Raw genomic sequence first — 16,844 nt, 5'->3', positions numbered from 1 at the left:
GGTGGTGCCCAGAACCGTCCCTGTGTAGCTCCTACTTCCTGCCCTGGCAATCTCCCGGCCCGCCCGCCTCCCTTCTTGCCGCCCCTCCTCGCATCACGGAATCCCTGCCCTTGGCACTACGTGCACCTCTCCGGCTCCCACGACACTCTAGTGCCCACCTGCTTCGAAGCCAAGCTTCATCAAAAGGGAAGCGGGCAGACCCCGAGCGCGACCTCCACGTTGGCTGAGCGCGCCTCCCCGGCCATGGCCACCTACACCTACACCAGCCGGCCCCGGGCCCTGCCCTGCCAGCGCCGCCGTTACCGGGACGACCTGATGCAGCAGTGAGTGAGCAAACCGGCCTCTGTGGGGTCTCTCCTCATCCTGGGGCCGCGGGATCTTGATCCTTTCGCCCTGGCAGAACCTGCCTATGCTGCTTTCCCTTCCTTGCTCTCTGAGAAATAAATTCCCTCCCTGAGGAACTCTACTGGAGAAGGAAATGGCAACCCACTCCAATATTCCTGCCTGGAGGATCACGAGGACAGAGGAGGCTGGTGGGCTGCCGTCTAGGGGGTTGCACGGAGTCGGACACAACTGAAGCAACTTAGCAGCAGCACAAGAAACTCCTGTGTTGTGGAGGACTGAAGCAATAAAGGGAATTAGTTAACTTTTTAGTGGTCATGATGCTGGCATGATTGATAACATGTGCAGGGAAACGACTTATTGAGTCAACAGGTGGTTATTGGCCGACTGTGTGCCAAGCAGGCACCTTCTAGGAGCACCAACATACATTTTCTTACCTACTCTCCAGTGCTGTGAAGTTAGTTTTATATTATGTATTATGCATAACAAGAAACTGGGATACAAAGGTGTACCTCACAATAGCGTGTCCATAACGGGAGCCACGTAAATCTCTTCACAGGAATCAGGTTCTCCTTCCATGTTGGACTGCAAATTGTACTTTTACTTCATCAGTATTGCAAATATTCAGGTATCCATATTTGGAAAGGGCGTTAAATATTATGGTTCTCTTAAAGTTCTTTCTGTATGCTTCAAATTTTGGAATCAGCAGAACTTTCCAAGAATGCAGGCTCAATGGAAGCAAGACCCTTTATGACTTTTATTCACTAAAGATCTACCTGACAGATAGTTAGCACTCAACACAGATTGTTGAATTAAAGGCTGAACATGAGTTCTTGATGCTTATTTCAAGCTGAGTCTAAAATCATAATTATCTTATTCTGACAATAAAGACATGTGTTAATAAGAAATGCCTATCACTTTAAGAAAACCAAAATAAGAACATTTAAATTATAAAAGTTTTAAATTCAGTTTTAAAAGGGACTCCTTGGAGAAATATTTCCTAGTGCCTTGAAGTGGTTGCTTACAAATCCTTCCTATTAAATCACACCAAGAGATGACAGAAGAATCATTGGTGGTTCCTTGGAAACAATTTCTCTTTTTAGAGAATTAGTTGATTGGTATATTGAAGCAATCTGAATCAAGCCTTTGAGAGGAGTTCTTTTGGATGTGTCTATTAGATTTTTCAGTTTACAAATTTATAAAAATACATTCTTGTGAAGCCAATGGAAATTACAAATAAGGAGTAATAAAGGCAAAGTTAATTGTCTCTCACCCATCTCTACTCCTGCTTCTCTGTTGTAAGCAAACTTAAGTCTTATTCTTCCACAGCTTCTTGCTTGTGCACACAAAGAGGAGCATATGTACGTGTATATGGAAGGTTTTGTTTCCGAAATGGAATCATACTGCTGCTGCTGAGTCGCTTCAGTCGTGTCCGACTCTGTGCGACCCCATAGACGGCAGCCCACCAGGCTCCCCCGTCCCTGGGATTCTCCAGGCAAGAACACTGGAGTGGGTTGCCATTTCCTTCTCCATATTAATCTGCACTTGGCTCCCTCTACTTTTTTTCTCCTCCACTTTTTTATAAACTAATTCCTTTTTTCCCCAAATTTCTTTCTGTATACATTCACACACAGATCTAATTTTTAAATATATGTACTCATTCATGCCTGTGGGTATTCTTAGTACAGCCTTATTCTCTAGCCCCTTCTCTTGCAAACCTGCTGTCCCTCTCCTGCCTCCAAACCACATTAATGACTTTGAATGAATACTTTGGTACTTTTCTCCAGACACCCATGTTTATGTACACATGTATGAATACAAATATATACATACACATACACGTCTGCATGGCCTTTGTCTTCTTCATAACAATGTAGCATACATAATTCTCAACATCTTCCTTCTCTCACCTAATTGTGGAACTTCCCTACTTTATCAACGGTGCTAAAAAAAAATCTATTTTCTTAAAATAGTTTCACCTTAGTCTAAATCCTATTAAAAATGAGTTGGCCCCAAAGACAAATATCATATGATATCACTTCCATGTGGAATCTACCAAAGTAATAGAATTTTTATTTACAAAATGGAAATAGATTCACAGACATAGTAACTTATGGTTACCAAAGAAGAAAGGGGATGAGGAATAAAGTGGAAATCTGAGGTTAACAGATACACACTACTATATATAAAATAGATAGCAAGGACCTACTATATAGCACAGATATTTTCAGTATCTTGTAATAACTTATAGTGGAAAAGAATCTGAAAATATATATTATGTATGTATAATTGATATACTTTGCTGTATACCTGAAACTAACTCAATATTGTAAATCAAATATACTTTAATTTTTGAAAATGAAAAGTTGACTTTTAGATACCAATGCTCCATTACACTCATAATTTAGAATTTACTTTTTTACAGACCTGAAGAACCTGTGCATTACGGAAACATAATGTATGACAGAAGGGTGATCCGAGGCAACACGTACGCCCTGCAGTCAGTACCACTGGTAAGTACAGTTCGAATTGTCTGACACAGAGTACTCCAGACTACCTGTGGTGAAGGAGCAATTTTTGTTTCTGTCTTTAAATTTCTAATCTGTTACAGACTAAAACATTTATGAAATAAGGATGGATTGCTTGAAAAATGAAAGGGGAAAAAAAATGTATGCAAAATATAAGCCAGATAGTGGTTGGCAGGGAATGGAGGAATAGAGAAGTGTTATTTAATGAGTACGGAGTTTCAGTTTCACAGAATGAAAAAAGTTCTGGAGATGAACGGTGGTAGTGGTTGCGCAACGTGAGTGTACTTAATGCCCCTGAACTGTGCACTGAAAAGTGGTTTGGTTCAGTTCAGTCACTTAGTCGTGTCCAACTCATTGCAATCCCATGGACTGCACCATGCCAGGCTTCCCTGTCCATCACCAAATCCCGGAGCTTACTCAAACACATGTCCATAGAGTTGGTGATGCCATCCAACCATCTCATCCTCTGTCGTCCCCTTCTCCTCCCGCCTTCAATCTTTCCCATGATCAGGGTCTTTTCCAATAAGTCAGTTCTTTGCATCAGGTGGCCAAAGTATTGGAGCTTCAGCATCAGCCCTTCCAGTGAATATTAGGGACTGATTTCCTTTAGGATTGACTGGTTGGATCTCCTTGGGACTCTCAAGAGTCTTCTCCAGCACCACAGTTCAAAAGCATCAATTCTTTTCACTCAGCTTTCTTTATAGTCCAACTCTCACATCCATACACATGACTACTGGAAAAACCATAGCTTTGACTAGATGGACCTTTGTTGGCAAAGTAATGTCTCTCCTTTTTAATATACCATCTAGGTTGGTCATACCTTTTCTTCCAAGGAGCAAGTGTCTTCTAATTTCATGGCTGCAGTCACCATCTGCAGTGATTTTGGAGGCCAAAAAGGTAAAGTCTGTCACTGTTTACATTGTTTCCCCATCTATTTGCCATGAAGTGATGGGACTGGATGCCATGATCTTAGTTTTCTGAATGTTGAGTTTTAAGCAAACTTTTTCACTCTCCTCTTTCACTTTCATCAATAGGCTCTTTAGTTCATCTTCACTTTCTACCATAAGGGTGGTGTCATCCGCATATCTGAGGTTATTGATATTTCTCCTGGCAATCTTGATTCCAGCTTGTGCTTCATCCAGCCCGGCATTTCGCATGATGTACTTTGCATATAAATTAAATTAGCAGGGTGACAATATACCACTTTGATGTACTCCTTTCCCGATTTGGAACCAGTCTATTGTTCCATGTCCAGTTCTAACTGTTGCTTCTTGACCTGCATATAGATTTCTCAGGAGTCAGGTCAGGTGATCTGGTATTCCCATCTCTTTCAGAATTTCCCAGTTTGTTGTGAACCACACAGTCAAAGCCTTTGGCATAGTCAGTAAAGCAGAAGTAGATGTTTTTCTGGAACTCTCTTGCTTTTTTGATGATCAGTGCATGTTGGCAATTTGATCTCTGGTTCCTCTGCCTTTTCTGAATCCAACTTGAACATCTGAAAGTTTACAGTTCATGTACTTTTGAAGCCTGGCTTGGAGAGTTTTGAGCATTTACTAGCATGAGATGAGTGTAATTGTGCAGTAGTTTGAACATTCTTTAGCATTGCCTTTCTTTGGGATTGGAATGAAAACTGACCTTTTCCAGTCCTGTGGCCACTGCTGAGTTTTCCAAATTTGCTGGCATATTGAGTGCAGCACTTTCACAGCATCATCTTTCAGGATTTGAATTAGCTCAACTGGAATTCCATCACCTCTACTAGTTTTGATTGTAGTGATGCTTCCTAAGGTCCACTTGACTTCGCATTCCAGAATGTCTGGCTCTAGGTGAGTGATCACACCATCGTGGTTATCTGGGTCATGAAGATCTTTTTTGTACAGTTCTTCTGTGTATTCTTGCCACCTCTTCTGAATATCTTCTGCTTCTGTTAGGTCGATACCTTTTCTGTCCTTTATTGTGCCCATCTTTGCATGAAATGTTCTGTTGGTATGTCTAATTTCTTGAAGAGGTCTCTGCCTTTCCCATTCTATTGTTTTCCTTTATTTCTTTGCATTGATCACCGAGGAAGGCTTTCTTACCTCTCCTTGCTGTTCTTTGGAACTCTGCATTCCAATGGGTATATCTTTCCTTTTCTCCTTTGCCCTTTGCCTCCTTTAATCCCTTAGTCATCTGTTGTTTGTGTACTTGAACAGGCTTTGTTCGGACTAAAGTTGTTTTCTTTGTGAGCTAATGTATTTTTTATGGAAATTCTGTCATGAAATTAGGCTTAAAAAAAATTCAAGTGGTTTTCAATTTCTTAACTACACATTAAAATCTATTGTGACTGAATGGTTACCTCAGTTTACTAGGCATCAGAGGAGTTCATGGTAAAAAAAATCCTTGAATGAGGAAAAACAGTTTATTATTTGGGATTCTGCACCCATTTTATTCTGGTTAATGGCCATACTTTGAAGTTACTTTTATGTGTTTTACCAGATACCTTTGTAATTGCCTGACAAATTTCAGGTGAATTTTTAATCACCAAGTCACCGATGAGCAGGACGTGCTCTGTGACGGGTGCCTTCATGCCACCCAGGAATTGGTTTGGAGAAGCACTCCTATACACCTTGAGAAATATTTCCTAAGTTTTATAAGCCTTTTCTGTCATCCAGCCTGGGCAGCCTGATCCTGTAGAGATTCAGAGACAGCAGCAGGCTAGGAGGAGGGCTTTTGCCAGAAAACGAGCCCAAGAACAGCTCAGACCGCGTACACCCGAACCTGTGGAAGGCAGGAAACATGTGGACGTGCAGACAGGTATGTGGGCCCACGGCTTGGTGGCTCCTCAGAGTGTATGGTTTTCTGAGTCAGTTCATTTTGTTTGACTTTCATATTAACGTATCTGTTATGCCATCTAGTATTTCCCTGTCACGTGGTAGAAGAAGTCCGTTTAGTAAACAAACTCATAGACTGAATATTGTTATTATATTGGGTACGGCTGAAAATGTGACATGGCGATTTTTTTAAAAAAGAATATAAGGACCAAATTAATTCTCTCAGCCCTTTTCACAAATGCTGTTCTCCAACTGGGAGTATTTCCTGCTTTTCATAGCCCAAGATGAATCACTCTTGGACTCGTGGAAAGTGGAGAGCAGTATAGTTTTATTTTGGTATTCTGTCTTTTGAGAGAAGTAAACCCATTTACTGAATATCTGAAAACTGCATATCTGAAAGTGTGGGTTATTAGTCCAAGCTTTACTAATCCCGGGGCTTCCTGGGTAGCTCAGCTGGTAAAGAATCCGCCTGCAAAGCAGGAGACTCCACTTCGATTCCTGGATCCAGAAGTTCCCCTGGAGAAGGGATAGGCTACCCATTCCAGTATTCTTGGGCTTCGCTGGTGGCTCAGATTGTAAAGAATCCACCTGTAACGCAGGAGACCTGTGTTTGATACCTGGGTTGGGAAGATCCCCTGGAGGAGGGCATGGCAACCCACTCCAGTATTCCTGCCTGGAGAATTCCCGTGGACAGAGGAGCCTGGCAGGCTACAGTCCATGGGTCGCAAAGAGTCGGACACGACTGAGTGACTAAGCACAGCACAACACAAACCTGTTTAGATCTGAGTCCCCCACCTCTCTCACCATGGCCTCTTCTTCTAGCTCCTTTTGTTCTCCATTCCCTTGCATCCTCCCCAGGGCCACATAGGCTCTCCTAGGCTGCTGCTGCTGCTGCTAAGTCGCTTCAGTTGTGTCCGACTCTGTGCGACCCCATAGATGGCAGCCCACTAGGCTCCCCCGTCCCTGGGATTCTCCAGGCAAGAACACTGGAATGGATTGCCATTTCCTTCTCCAATGCATGAAAATGAAAAGTGAAAGGGAAGTCGCTCAGTCATGTCCGACTTTAGCGACCCCCTGGACTGCAGCCTACCAGGCTCCTCCGTCCATGGGATTTTCTAGGCAGAAGTACTGGAGTGGGGTGCCATTGCCTTCTCCGTTCCTAGGCTAGTGCCAGGCTTTTCCTACTTACCTGACTGTCGTCAGCTGTGGGGGTTTACCTGGACCCATAAGGTCCAGCTGTGTTGTTGACAGACTCTTGGTCGTCAAGCAATACTTGATGTTTTCCTTGGACATAACCAGAGATATTTCTGGATAGTAAGGACAAAAGGTTGAGGACCATTCCAAGCTTTTTCCTACCTTGAGACCAAGTCTAGAATAAGTACATGTCTGTGATTAGCCAATATAGTTGTAATTCTGTAAGAGCTAAATTTTAGTCTTTACTTATACCGTCAGAATATGAAGTGATAGAATAGCAGCCACTTTTTGTTGAGTACTTCCTGTGTCTCCTTTATTATTATGCAGACTGTAGGTGACTGATAACCATGATCCCTTTTGCAGATAAAGAAACCAAGACCCAAAGAGGATGTAATTGCTAGGTCCTATGTTCAACAGCTGACTCCAGTTCTCATGTTCTTTGCATGATGCCATACTGCCCTTGCCTCATGTAAATTATTCCCAAGGTGAAATTTGTTTTCCTATATCTGTTTATGATATGTAGGTTAGAGAGAACGTCCATAACACAATGATGTGATGCGTAGTTTTTTTACATGTCCAGGAATTTTCAAACCTTTGAACATTGATTATCTTAAGACTTGTCACATGGCTGGCTCGTCAACTTTCCATCCCATGTTATGTTTTGTGTTGTATATACATCTATAGGTTCACATTCTTTAGTTCTGTTTTCAAATACAAAGTTAAAGTCGCTCAGTCATGTTTGACTCTTTGCGACCCCATGGGCTGTCCATGGAATTTTCCAGGACAGAATACTGGAGTGGGTAGCCTTTCCCTTCTCCAGGGGATCTTTCCAACCCAGGGATCAAGCCCAGGTCTCCCGCATTGCAGGCAGGTTCTTCACCAGCTGAGCCACAGGGAAGCCCGTTTCAAATACAAAGCTCGGTGATCTCTCAACATTTAGTAAATGTTCTAGCCTGACTGGCTCTGTGGTCTTCCAAATATATAAAAATGCTTAGTACACTATGTGGATTGAATCCCACATTTGAGCACCTTTATTTCAAGACTTATATTCTGATCCATTCATTTCTGTTTTGAAGGGGCTGTAGTTTCAAATTCTTGAAAAAGACCAGAATTTCAAACTCAATGTATATGGTGTTCTCTTAGAATTATACCTTGAAGAAATTGCTGACCGCATAATAGAAGTTGATATGGAGTGCCAAACAGATGCATTTTTGGACAAACCACCAACACCACTCTTTATTCCTGCCAAAACTGGCAAAGATGTGGCCACCGAAATTCTAGAAGGAGAGGTATAGTACATTATTAGACTTCTCTCTGTCTTCTTTATAAAGAGTGAGGTTTAATTAAAACCTTAACATAAGTGCAAACCACTTCACAGTCAGGAAGATTCTAAATACTTACTGCATTTCCTTCCAAATGGTGTATGGTTTTATCCTGAGCTACCCAGAAATATTTTTAAATATCATGATCTTTTACTTTTTAGTCTTTAAAAAAAAAATTAAATGCCATGATCTGATTCTCCCTCTTTGCTGATCAGAAATAAAAAATTTTAGAAATGTGTTTAGAATATTTATATATTTAATTTTTGTGTGTTTGCATACTTGCTTAATGGATGAACATAAGGTAGATTTGTACAAAATGAGGAAAAATAATATCTCTGGTGTGAAAGGTTCCACTGCTAGTTGCTTGTTGATTATATAAGTTTTATGAAGATAATTCTCTGTGTTAGGAAAAAAGTCCTAAAATAATTAATTTTTATATCAGTGTGGAATACATGAATACAGGCCAGTTTACGAAACTGAAGAAGAGAAAGCAGTGTGCATAATGACTTAAGTGAGATTTAAAATGCGAAGGAATTCGAAAGTACTGTCATTGAATTAGGAAATAAAATTAGTCTTCATAATCTATACAGAAGACGATCTTTGCCTCTAAATCCTAGAGATGAATTACCAAAGTATCCATCATTCTTGTTCCTTTGTTCTTCAAACTGTTATCAAAACAACCAATAAAAATCAAGCAGAAAAGATGGAGAACAAGACAGACAAAGATATTTCCCTTGGGTTTAGAGTTTTATTGGAAAATCATTGAGAATGAAGGTTCATTCTGATGATTGAATAGATCTTTTTATAACTTTGCTCCTATCAGTTTTTGCCTGTAAAGAGCCCCTGTGCCTTTTGGGCTGTCTTGAAGGTTAGAAACGGTAAAGTACCAGCTCATTGTCTGGCACACAGAAGACCCTCAACAAGTAGTATCCTGTTATTTATTGCTGCTCTTATGGGATATTTTTTTCATTGAGCCTTTGGTCCATGATTAAAATTTTAAATTTGTTTTGTGTGTTTAAGCTGTTTGACTTTGATCTTGAAGTTAAACCAATGTTAGAAGTTTTGGTGGGAAAGACCATCGAGCAGTCTCTTCTGGAAGTGATGGAAGAAGAAGAGTTGGCGAACCTGCGGGCCAGTCAATACGCATATGAAGAGCTTCGCAACATCGAGCTTGCTGAAGTCCAGCGACTTGAAGAGCAGGAGAGGCGACACCGGGAGGAAAAAGTAGAGAATTTTCGTTTTCTCTCTCAGACAGATTTCGGTTACTTAACAGATTGTGTTCAAAATCACATGTAGAGCTAACAGGTCTTGGCAAACTTGTTAGAAGACATGTTTGTTGTTCAGGTCTCTCCTATAGATCACCGATTTTTCATGAACAATTACGTTTTTAAAATTCCAGTTTACATAGATGTATCTAAATAGAGATGGACTTCCCAGGTGGCTCAACAGTAAAGAATCTGCCTGCCAGTGCAGGCAACCGAGGTTCTACTCCTAGAGAAGGAAATGGCAGCCCACTCCAATATTCTTCCCTGGGAAATCCCATGGAGAGAGGAGGCCTGGCAGGCTACAGTCTATGGGGTTGCAAAGAGTCGGACTAAATAACATCAACAACCTAAATAGAGTTCCCCAAAATTCCTACAGGTCACAATTTAAATTACATATGTCCCAATGAAAGGCACTCTTAAATATCAAGAGTCCTGGAGAAGAAATAACATCAGTTTGCCAAAAATCAATGGCAGAAAAGGTGGCAGGAAAAAGTGGAGTGTATTTGGGTAGATGGGGAGTAAGAAAGAGGATCTGGAAATAATTCTGGGTCTTTTTCTCAGTGGCTGGCTCTGCTCCACACCCTTACAAATACACCTACTATCTGAGTCTTTACAGAATATTTCTTCAGATTAAAAGGTTTTTAGAACCTTTAATAAGAAAAGTTGTAGAATCCAGTCATTAAATATGCCACAAACCTCTGGTTAGGAAGCACTAGGCTTGGTACAGTTTAATAAGAATCTGTCTGGGGATGGCAATAACTCACCCTGCGTTAAACACTGGATGATAAATGATAAAGTGAAAGTGAAGTCGCTCAGTCCTGTCCGGCTCTTTGCGACCCCACAGACGGTAGCCTACCAGGATCCTCCGTCCATGGGATTTTCCAGGCAAGAGTACTGGAGTGGGTTGCTGTTTCCTTCTCCAGGGGATCTTCCCAACCCAGGGATCAAACCCAGGTCTCCCGCATTGTAGACAGACGCTGTCTGAGCCACCAGGCAAGTCTGTGGATAAATGATAAAGGGTTTCCAAACACCTGAAAGGGCTCAGGGTCTACCTTCCCACACGAATAGCTGAGTTGTCAGAACATTCTACTCCAAACCTAGTCAGATGGACTTTCAGTTTTCCTCCAAAATGAGTAACTTTGTAAAGAGCACGGGTCTGTTGATAAGGATTGTGCAAATGCACGATTGTATGTTCACAAGTATAAGGTGAATCCTAACAAAATCAGCTTTGTTGAAATAATTGGTGAAGTTTTTATCAAAGAAAAGTTAAATTTGTTTATTTACTGTTTGGTGGTGTGTGCATGCTCAGCCGTGTCTGACTTGGACTGCAGCCTGTCAGGGTCCTTTGTCCATGGAATTTCCCAGGCAAGAGTACTGGAGTGGGTTGCCATTTCCTCCTCCAGGGGACCTTCCTGACCCAGGAATTGAACCCACGTCTCCTGCTGATCAGTTAGATTCTTTACCACTGAGCCACCTGGGAAGCCCTTACTTACTATTAGGAAATATTTTCAAAGTTTAAGCAAATATAAATCTTAATGACTTGTATTCTTCATTTTTTATAATATATATTACTTACTGTTAGGAAATATTTTGCCTTTTCATACTGTTCATGGGGTTCTCAAGGCAAGAATACTGAAGTGGTTTGCCATTCCCTTCTCCAGTGGACCACATTCTGTCAAATCTCTCCACCATGACCTGCCCGTCTTGGGTTGCCCCACAGGCATGGCTTAGTTTCATTGAGTTAGACAAGGCTGTGGTCCTAGTGTGATTAGATTGACTAGTTTTCTGTGAGTATGGTTTCAGTGTGTTTGCCCTCTGATTCCCTCTTGGAACACCTACCGTCTTACTTACAAATAGCTGTGAAAAGAAGAGAAGCAAAAAGCAAAGGAGAAAAGGAAAGATATAAGCATCTGAATGCAGAGTTCCAAAGAATAGCAAGAAGAGATAAGAAAGCCTTCTTCAGCGATCAATGCAAAGAAATAGAGGAAAACAACAGAATGGGAAAGACTAGGGATCTCTTCAAGAAAATCAGAGGTACCAAAGGAACATTTCATGCAAAGATGAGCTCGATAAAGGACAGAAATGGTATGGACCTAACAGAAGCAGAAGATATTCAGAAGAGGTGGCAAGAATACACAGAAGAACTGTACAAAAAAGATCTTCACGACCCAGATAATCACGATGGTGTGATCACTGACCTAGAGCCAGACATCCTGGAATGTGAAGTCAAGTGGGCCTTAGAAAGCATCACTACCAACAAAGCTAGTGGAGGTGATGGAATTCCAGTTGAGCTATTCCAAATCCTGAAAGATGATGCTGTGAAAGTGCTGCACTCAATATGCCAGCAAATTTGGAAAACTCAGCAGTGGCCACAGGACTGGAAAAGGTCAGTTTTCATTCCAATCCCAAAGAAAGGCAATGCCGAAGAATGCTCAAACTACCGCACAATTGCACTCATCTCACACGCTAGTAAAGTAATGCTCAAAATTCTCCAAGCCAGGCTTCAGCAATATGTGAACCGTGAACTTCCAGATGTTCAAGATGGTTTTAGAAATGGCAGAGGAACCAGAGATCAAAGTGCCAACATCCACTGGATCATGGAAAAAGCAAGAGAATTCCAGAAAAACGTCTATTTCTGCTTTATCGACTATGCCAAAGCCTTTGACTGTGTGGATCACAATAAACTGTGGAAAATTCTGAAAGACATGGGAATACCAGACCACCTGATCTGCCTCTTGAGAAATTTGTATGCAGGTTAGGAAGCAACAGTTAGAACTGGACATGGAACAACAGACTGGTTCCAAATAGGAAAAGGAGTTCGTCAAGGCTGTATATTGTCACCCTGTTTATTTAACTTATATGCAGAGTACATCATGAGAAATGCTGGACTGGGAGAAACACAAGTTGGAATCAAGATTGCCGGGAGAAATATCAATAACCTCAGATATACAGATGACACCACCCTTATGGCAGAAAGTGAAGAGGAACTCAAAAGCCTCTTGATGAAAGTGAAAGTGGAGAGTGAAAAAGTTGACTTAAAGTTCAACATTCAGAAAACGAAGATGATGGCATCCGGTCCCACCACTTCATGGGAAATAGATGGGGAAACAGTGGAAACAGTGTCAGACTTTATTTTGGGAGGTTCCAAAATCACTACAGATGGTGACTGCAGCCATGAAATTAAAAGATGCTTACTCCTTGGAAGGAAAGTTATGACCAACCTAGATAGCATATTCAAAAGCAGAGACATTACTTTGCCAACAAAGGTTCGTCTAGTCAAGGCTATAGTTTTTCCAGTGGTCATGTATGGATGTGAGAATTGGACCGTGAAGAAGGCTGAGTGCCGAAGAATTGATGCTTTTGAACTGTGGTGTTCGAGAAGACTCTTAAGAATCCCTTGGACTGCAAGGAGATCCAACCAGTCCATTCTGAAGGAGATCAGCCCTGGGATTTCTTTGGAAGGAATGATGCTAAAGCTGAAACTCCAGTACTTTGGCCACCTCATGCGAAGAGTTGACTCATTGGAAAAGACTCTGATGCTGGGAGGCATTGGAGGCAGGAGGAGAAGGGGACGACAGAGGATGAGATGGCTGGATGGCATCACTGACTCGATGGACGTGAGTCTCAGTGAAGTCCGGGAGTTGGTGATGTACAGGGAGGCCTGGCGTGCTGCGGTTCATGGGGTCACAAAGAGTCGGACACGACTGAGCAACTGATCTGATCTGATCTGATTAGGAAATATGAAAAAACAAAGAATACAAGTCATCTAGATTTATATTTACTTCAACTTTGAAAGTAGACTAATTAGAAAATATATTAATGTTCCCATTTCTGCATGGGAGTAGAGAAGGTAGTTCATTAGCTTCACAGATTTCATATGATCTATAAATAGCAACAGCAACAAAAAGGTTTTATAATTTTCAGAACTTTACAAATTCAAAGAATCATTATAAATGAGACAATTTATTGGCCCTAGTTTTTTAATCAAAGATGTCTAAGCAACTATAATTTTCATATCAGCAATACTTTATAATACTAATTAAAAATACAGATAACTATTATTATTCTTTGATTTTAGTCAGACATGTATATCCTAAAATTACTTTACTTGAAAATGGATCAGGAAATGAATTTTACCTTAAGCATCATCTCCTCTAAATTCAATACCTACTTAGCTGTTGAAATTCATTAAAATCTTAGTGAAAAATACGAACTGATCATAGACACCTTGCTGTCCATTTTTGGATACAAATATAAGTACAGATTCTCCCACTCATAAGAATCGGTATCTGGGGAAGACATAAAGCTGAACAGCCACCTGTGATGGTGTTTTCCTCTGGGCAGGAACGTCGGAAGCAGCAGCAATGGCAGGTGGTTCACAAGCATAACGAGACTTCGCAGAAGATCGCGGCCCGAGCATTTGCACAGCGTTACCTGGCCGACCTCCTCCCATCAGTTTTTGACAGCCTTCGGGATGGTGGCTACTTTTATGATCCCGTTGAAAGAGGTTTGTTGGAGGTCTTTTGTTAGATTAACTGTTACAATAAGCATCCTGCTAATGGTTTGAGTTCATGTTGTGCCCATTTTTATTTTGAATTGGAATCTTTCTTTACCAGCTAAGCCACACAGGAAGCCCAAGAATACTGGAGTGGGTAGCCTGTCCCTTCTCCAGCGGAACTTCCTGACCCAGGAATCAAACTAGGATCTCCTGCTTCGCAGGCAGATTCTTTCCCAACTGAGCTATCAGGGAATCTTTCTATCTCTGGGCCAAATTTTAAAATCAATTATAGTTGTTTTAAGAAAGTACCATTACTAATAAGAGGTGTGTTACAAAGATTTTAGAATGTTTACTGAGAATATTGGAGAGTAGAAAGAAATATGGACCGGATATCTATCCCCATATGGATATCCCCCATAACCCCAGCTCCTTTCATCTCACGCAGTGCCTATACAGTCAGTTCTGAAGGCTTTGACTCCAGGGAAGGCCTCATAATTTTGCAAATACCATTTATACTTCATAGAAACGTAATGGACCAGACCACATAGAGAGAACACTGTACAGCACAAGTGATATTGTACAAGTCTGTTTGACATTTTATAATAAGAAAACAAGGCTGATATATCTGTAACATTAGGGGGAAGCACAGATTCTCCCAGTTTGTAATGATTCATAAAAATCACTTAATGAAGTTAACTTTTTAAATTACAGATATTGAGATAGGATTCCTCCCGTGGCTAATGAATGAAGTTGACAAAACCATGGAGTCCAGCATGGTGGGAAGAACGGTGCTTGACAGTAAGTTCTTTTTTTTTTTTTTTGACAGTAAGTTCTTTTATATTATTGAAAAGTCATCTCTGAAATTTTTCAGTAAAAAGAACATACAGAAAAAGGATGTTAATTTTACAGTTTTGGTTCTTAAATTTTCAGTATATCAATTCTATTAACAAAGTGAAGTGAAGTCGCTCAGTCGTGTCCGACTCTTTGCGACCCCATGGGCTGTAGCATACCAGGCTCCTCCATCCATGGATTTTTCCAGGCAAGGGTATTGGAGTGGGTTGCCATTTAACAAAGGTACCTATTTTTACCTTCAGTATTATTTTTGGTTCTTTTATAATTTGATCAGAATTAACATCTTCTGTATTACTTTATAAATCATATTCTGTTAAAACAGGCATTGAATAGAATTCATATTAAGTGGCACAGAAGGTATGTATTGCTGACTTTGTATAAAAGGTCATGATACAGGGAAGGGACAAGGCCTAGTGAATATTTTACACTCATCTATAAGCAAGTGTTATAACTCCTAAAATATGAAAAGTCATAGTGATTTCTGTACGTACAATTTTCAGTGTTGATTCGTGAGGTGGTTGAGAGAAGACTGAATCTCTATGAGCAGAAGGAGGGCAGGCACGCCTCTGTGAGGCCTGAGAACGGACTCGGTGGTCCCGGAGGAACAAGAGAGCCCCTGGTGGGTTTTGAATCCCAGGATCAGGGTGCATCCCAGGCCCAGAGACCCCTTCCAGACAGAGACTCCCTACAGAGAACGCCGTACGACGCAAGGTACGCGGAGAGAGTGTCGTCCCAGGAGAGGCGGCTCGAAGAAGAAAATGACGAACTGACAGAAATGAGGAAATCCTCCAAGAGGGAGGAGCTGTCACAATAGAGGGAGCCTCAGCGCCATGGAGCCAGTCAGCACTGCAGCCAATCAGGTAATGATGCATGAGTCCCCTCAGCTCATGGAAATTATGTTGTGTTTAGTCAGCGTGTCTTTTTGTCTCATGGACTGGGCAAATCAAATATGTTGAAATAATAAAACTAATTTTTTAAATGAAACCTTATTTATTTAATAGTAGACTCTTTAGGAGCTATACTGTAACTCTAATGAGAATTATGTCTAATTTCAAGCTTCCTATTACCAGTATATATAACTAATATTTGTTTCCTTACTCCTTCCATCACCACTGTATAACCAATATATTTTTCCTTAGTTGTCCCATGACCACTACATATCGTTAATACATTTTTCTTTAGTTTTGTAGTTTCTTTCTCTTTTTTCAGTAAGTATGATATTTAATGTTAGATACCAGTTCTGTTAGCCACTGAGCTTTTCTTCTCTGTAGAAAAACTTTTTAATTTACCCCAAGCAGGAATCCCTCAAGGTTGGGTTCCTGAAAGCCACAGTGCTCTCTCCTTGCAAATACCAAGAAATATACCCTCGTCTGTATAAAGTTAAACACTTACCTGTTCCATCTTCAGTATTCAAGTAAAGCTCTCATCTCTTTGTTCACATTCCTGCTATTAAAAAATTTCAGGCAATACCAATGAAGCTAAAGATCCCTCCTCAGATAGCCTGTGTCATCCATCCATCCATTCTATGTACCCTCCAGGCCTTTTTAAAGATATTTCTGGAGATAAAGATTTGAACATCTGGCAATATATGGGTTATAGTCCTTGCATTTTCACCTAACAGTCTATCTTAGACTTTTCAACATCAGTACATATAAATGTTTTTTTTTGAATGTGGTCAGATACAACTGTATTATAGGTAATTGCCATTTGATTTTTTAATCTGAACTTGTTTGGTGAATTGAAAATCATAGATATTTTTTACCTCTAAAGTTATATTAGAGATATAAAACTCTGGCTTAAAACTCAACGTTCAAAAAACTAAGATCATGGCATCTGATCGTATCACTTCATGGCAAATAGATGGGGAAACAATGGAAATAGTGACAGACTTTATTCTCTTGGGCTCCAAAATCACTGCAGATGGTGACTGCAGCCATGAAATTAAAAGACGCTTGCTCCTTGGAAGAAAAGCTATGACCAACCTAGGTAGTGTATTAAAAGCAGAGATATTACTTTGCCAACAAAGGTCCGTCTAG

At 40.8% G+C, this 16,844-nt stretch overlaps 1 protein-coding gene across 1 annotated transcript; it reads left to right on the top strand.

The window, feature by feature from the left end:
• Positions 1-3: 3 nt before the first annotated feature.
• Positions 4-16,644, top strand: RSPH3 (radial spoke 3 homolog (Chlamydomonas); the record flags this gene model as incomplete). The annotated part of the gene is made up of 8 exons (XM_010840913.1): positions 4-323; positions 2,768-2,855; positions 5,519-5,660; positions 8,015-8,160; positions 9,214-9,417; positions 13,803-13,965; positions 14,668-14,754; positions 15,309-16,644. Coding segments are annotated over 8 exons (1,464 nt in total), but the record flags the coding sequence as incomplete, so codon positions are not given.
• Between the last annotated feature and the right edge of the window lie 200 nt (positions 16,645-16,844).

Source organism: Bison bison, unplaced genomic scaffold (genome assembly GCF_000754665.1).
Source record: "Bison bison bison isolate TAMUID 2011002044 unplaced genomic scaffold, Bison_UMD1.0 scf7180017864148, whole genome shotgun sequence".
NCBI classification, from domain to species: domain Eukaryota; kingdom Metazoa; phylum Chordata; class Mammalia; order Artiodactyla; family Bovidae; genus Bison; species Bison bison.
Note: the sequence above shows the minus strand (reverse complement) of the source record. Positions and strands in the feature narration are given on the sequence as shown.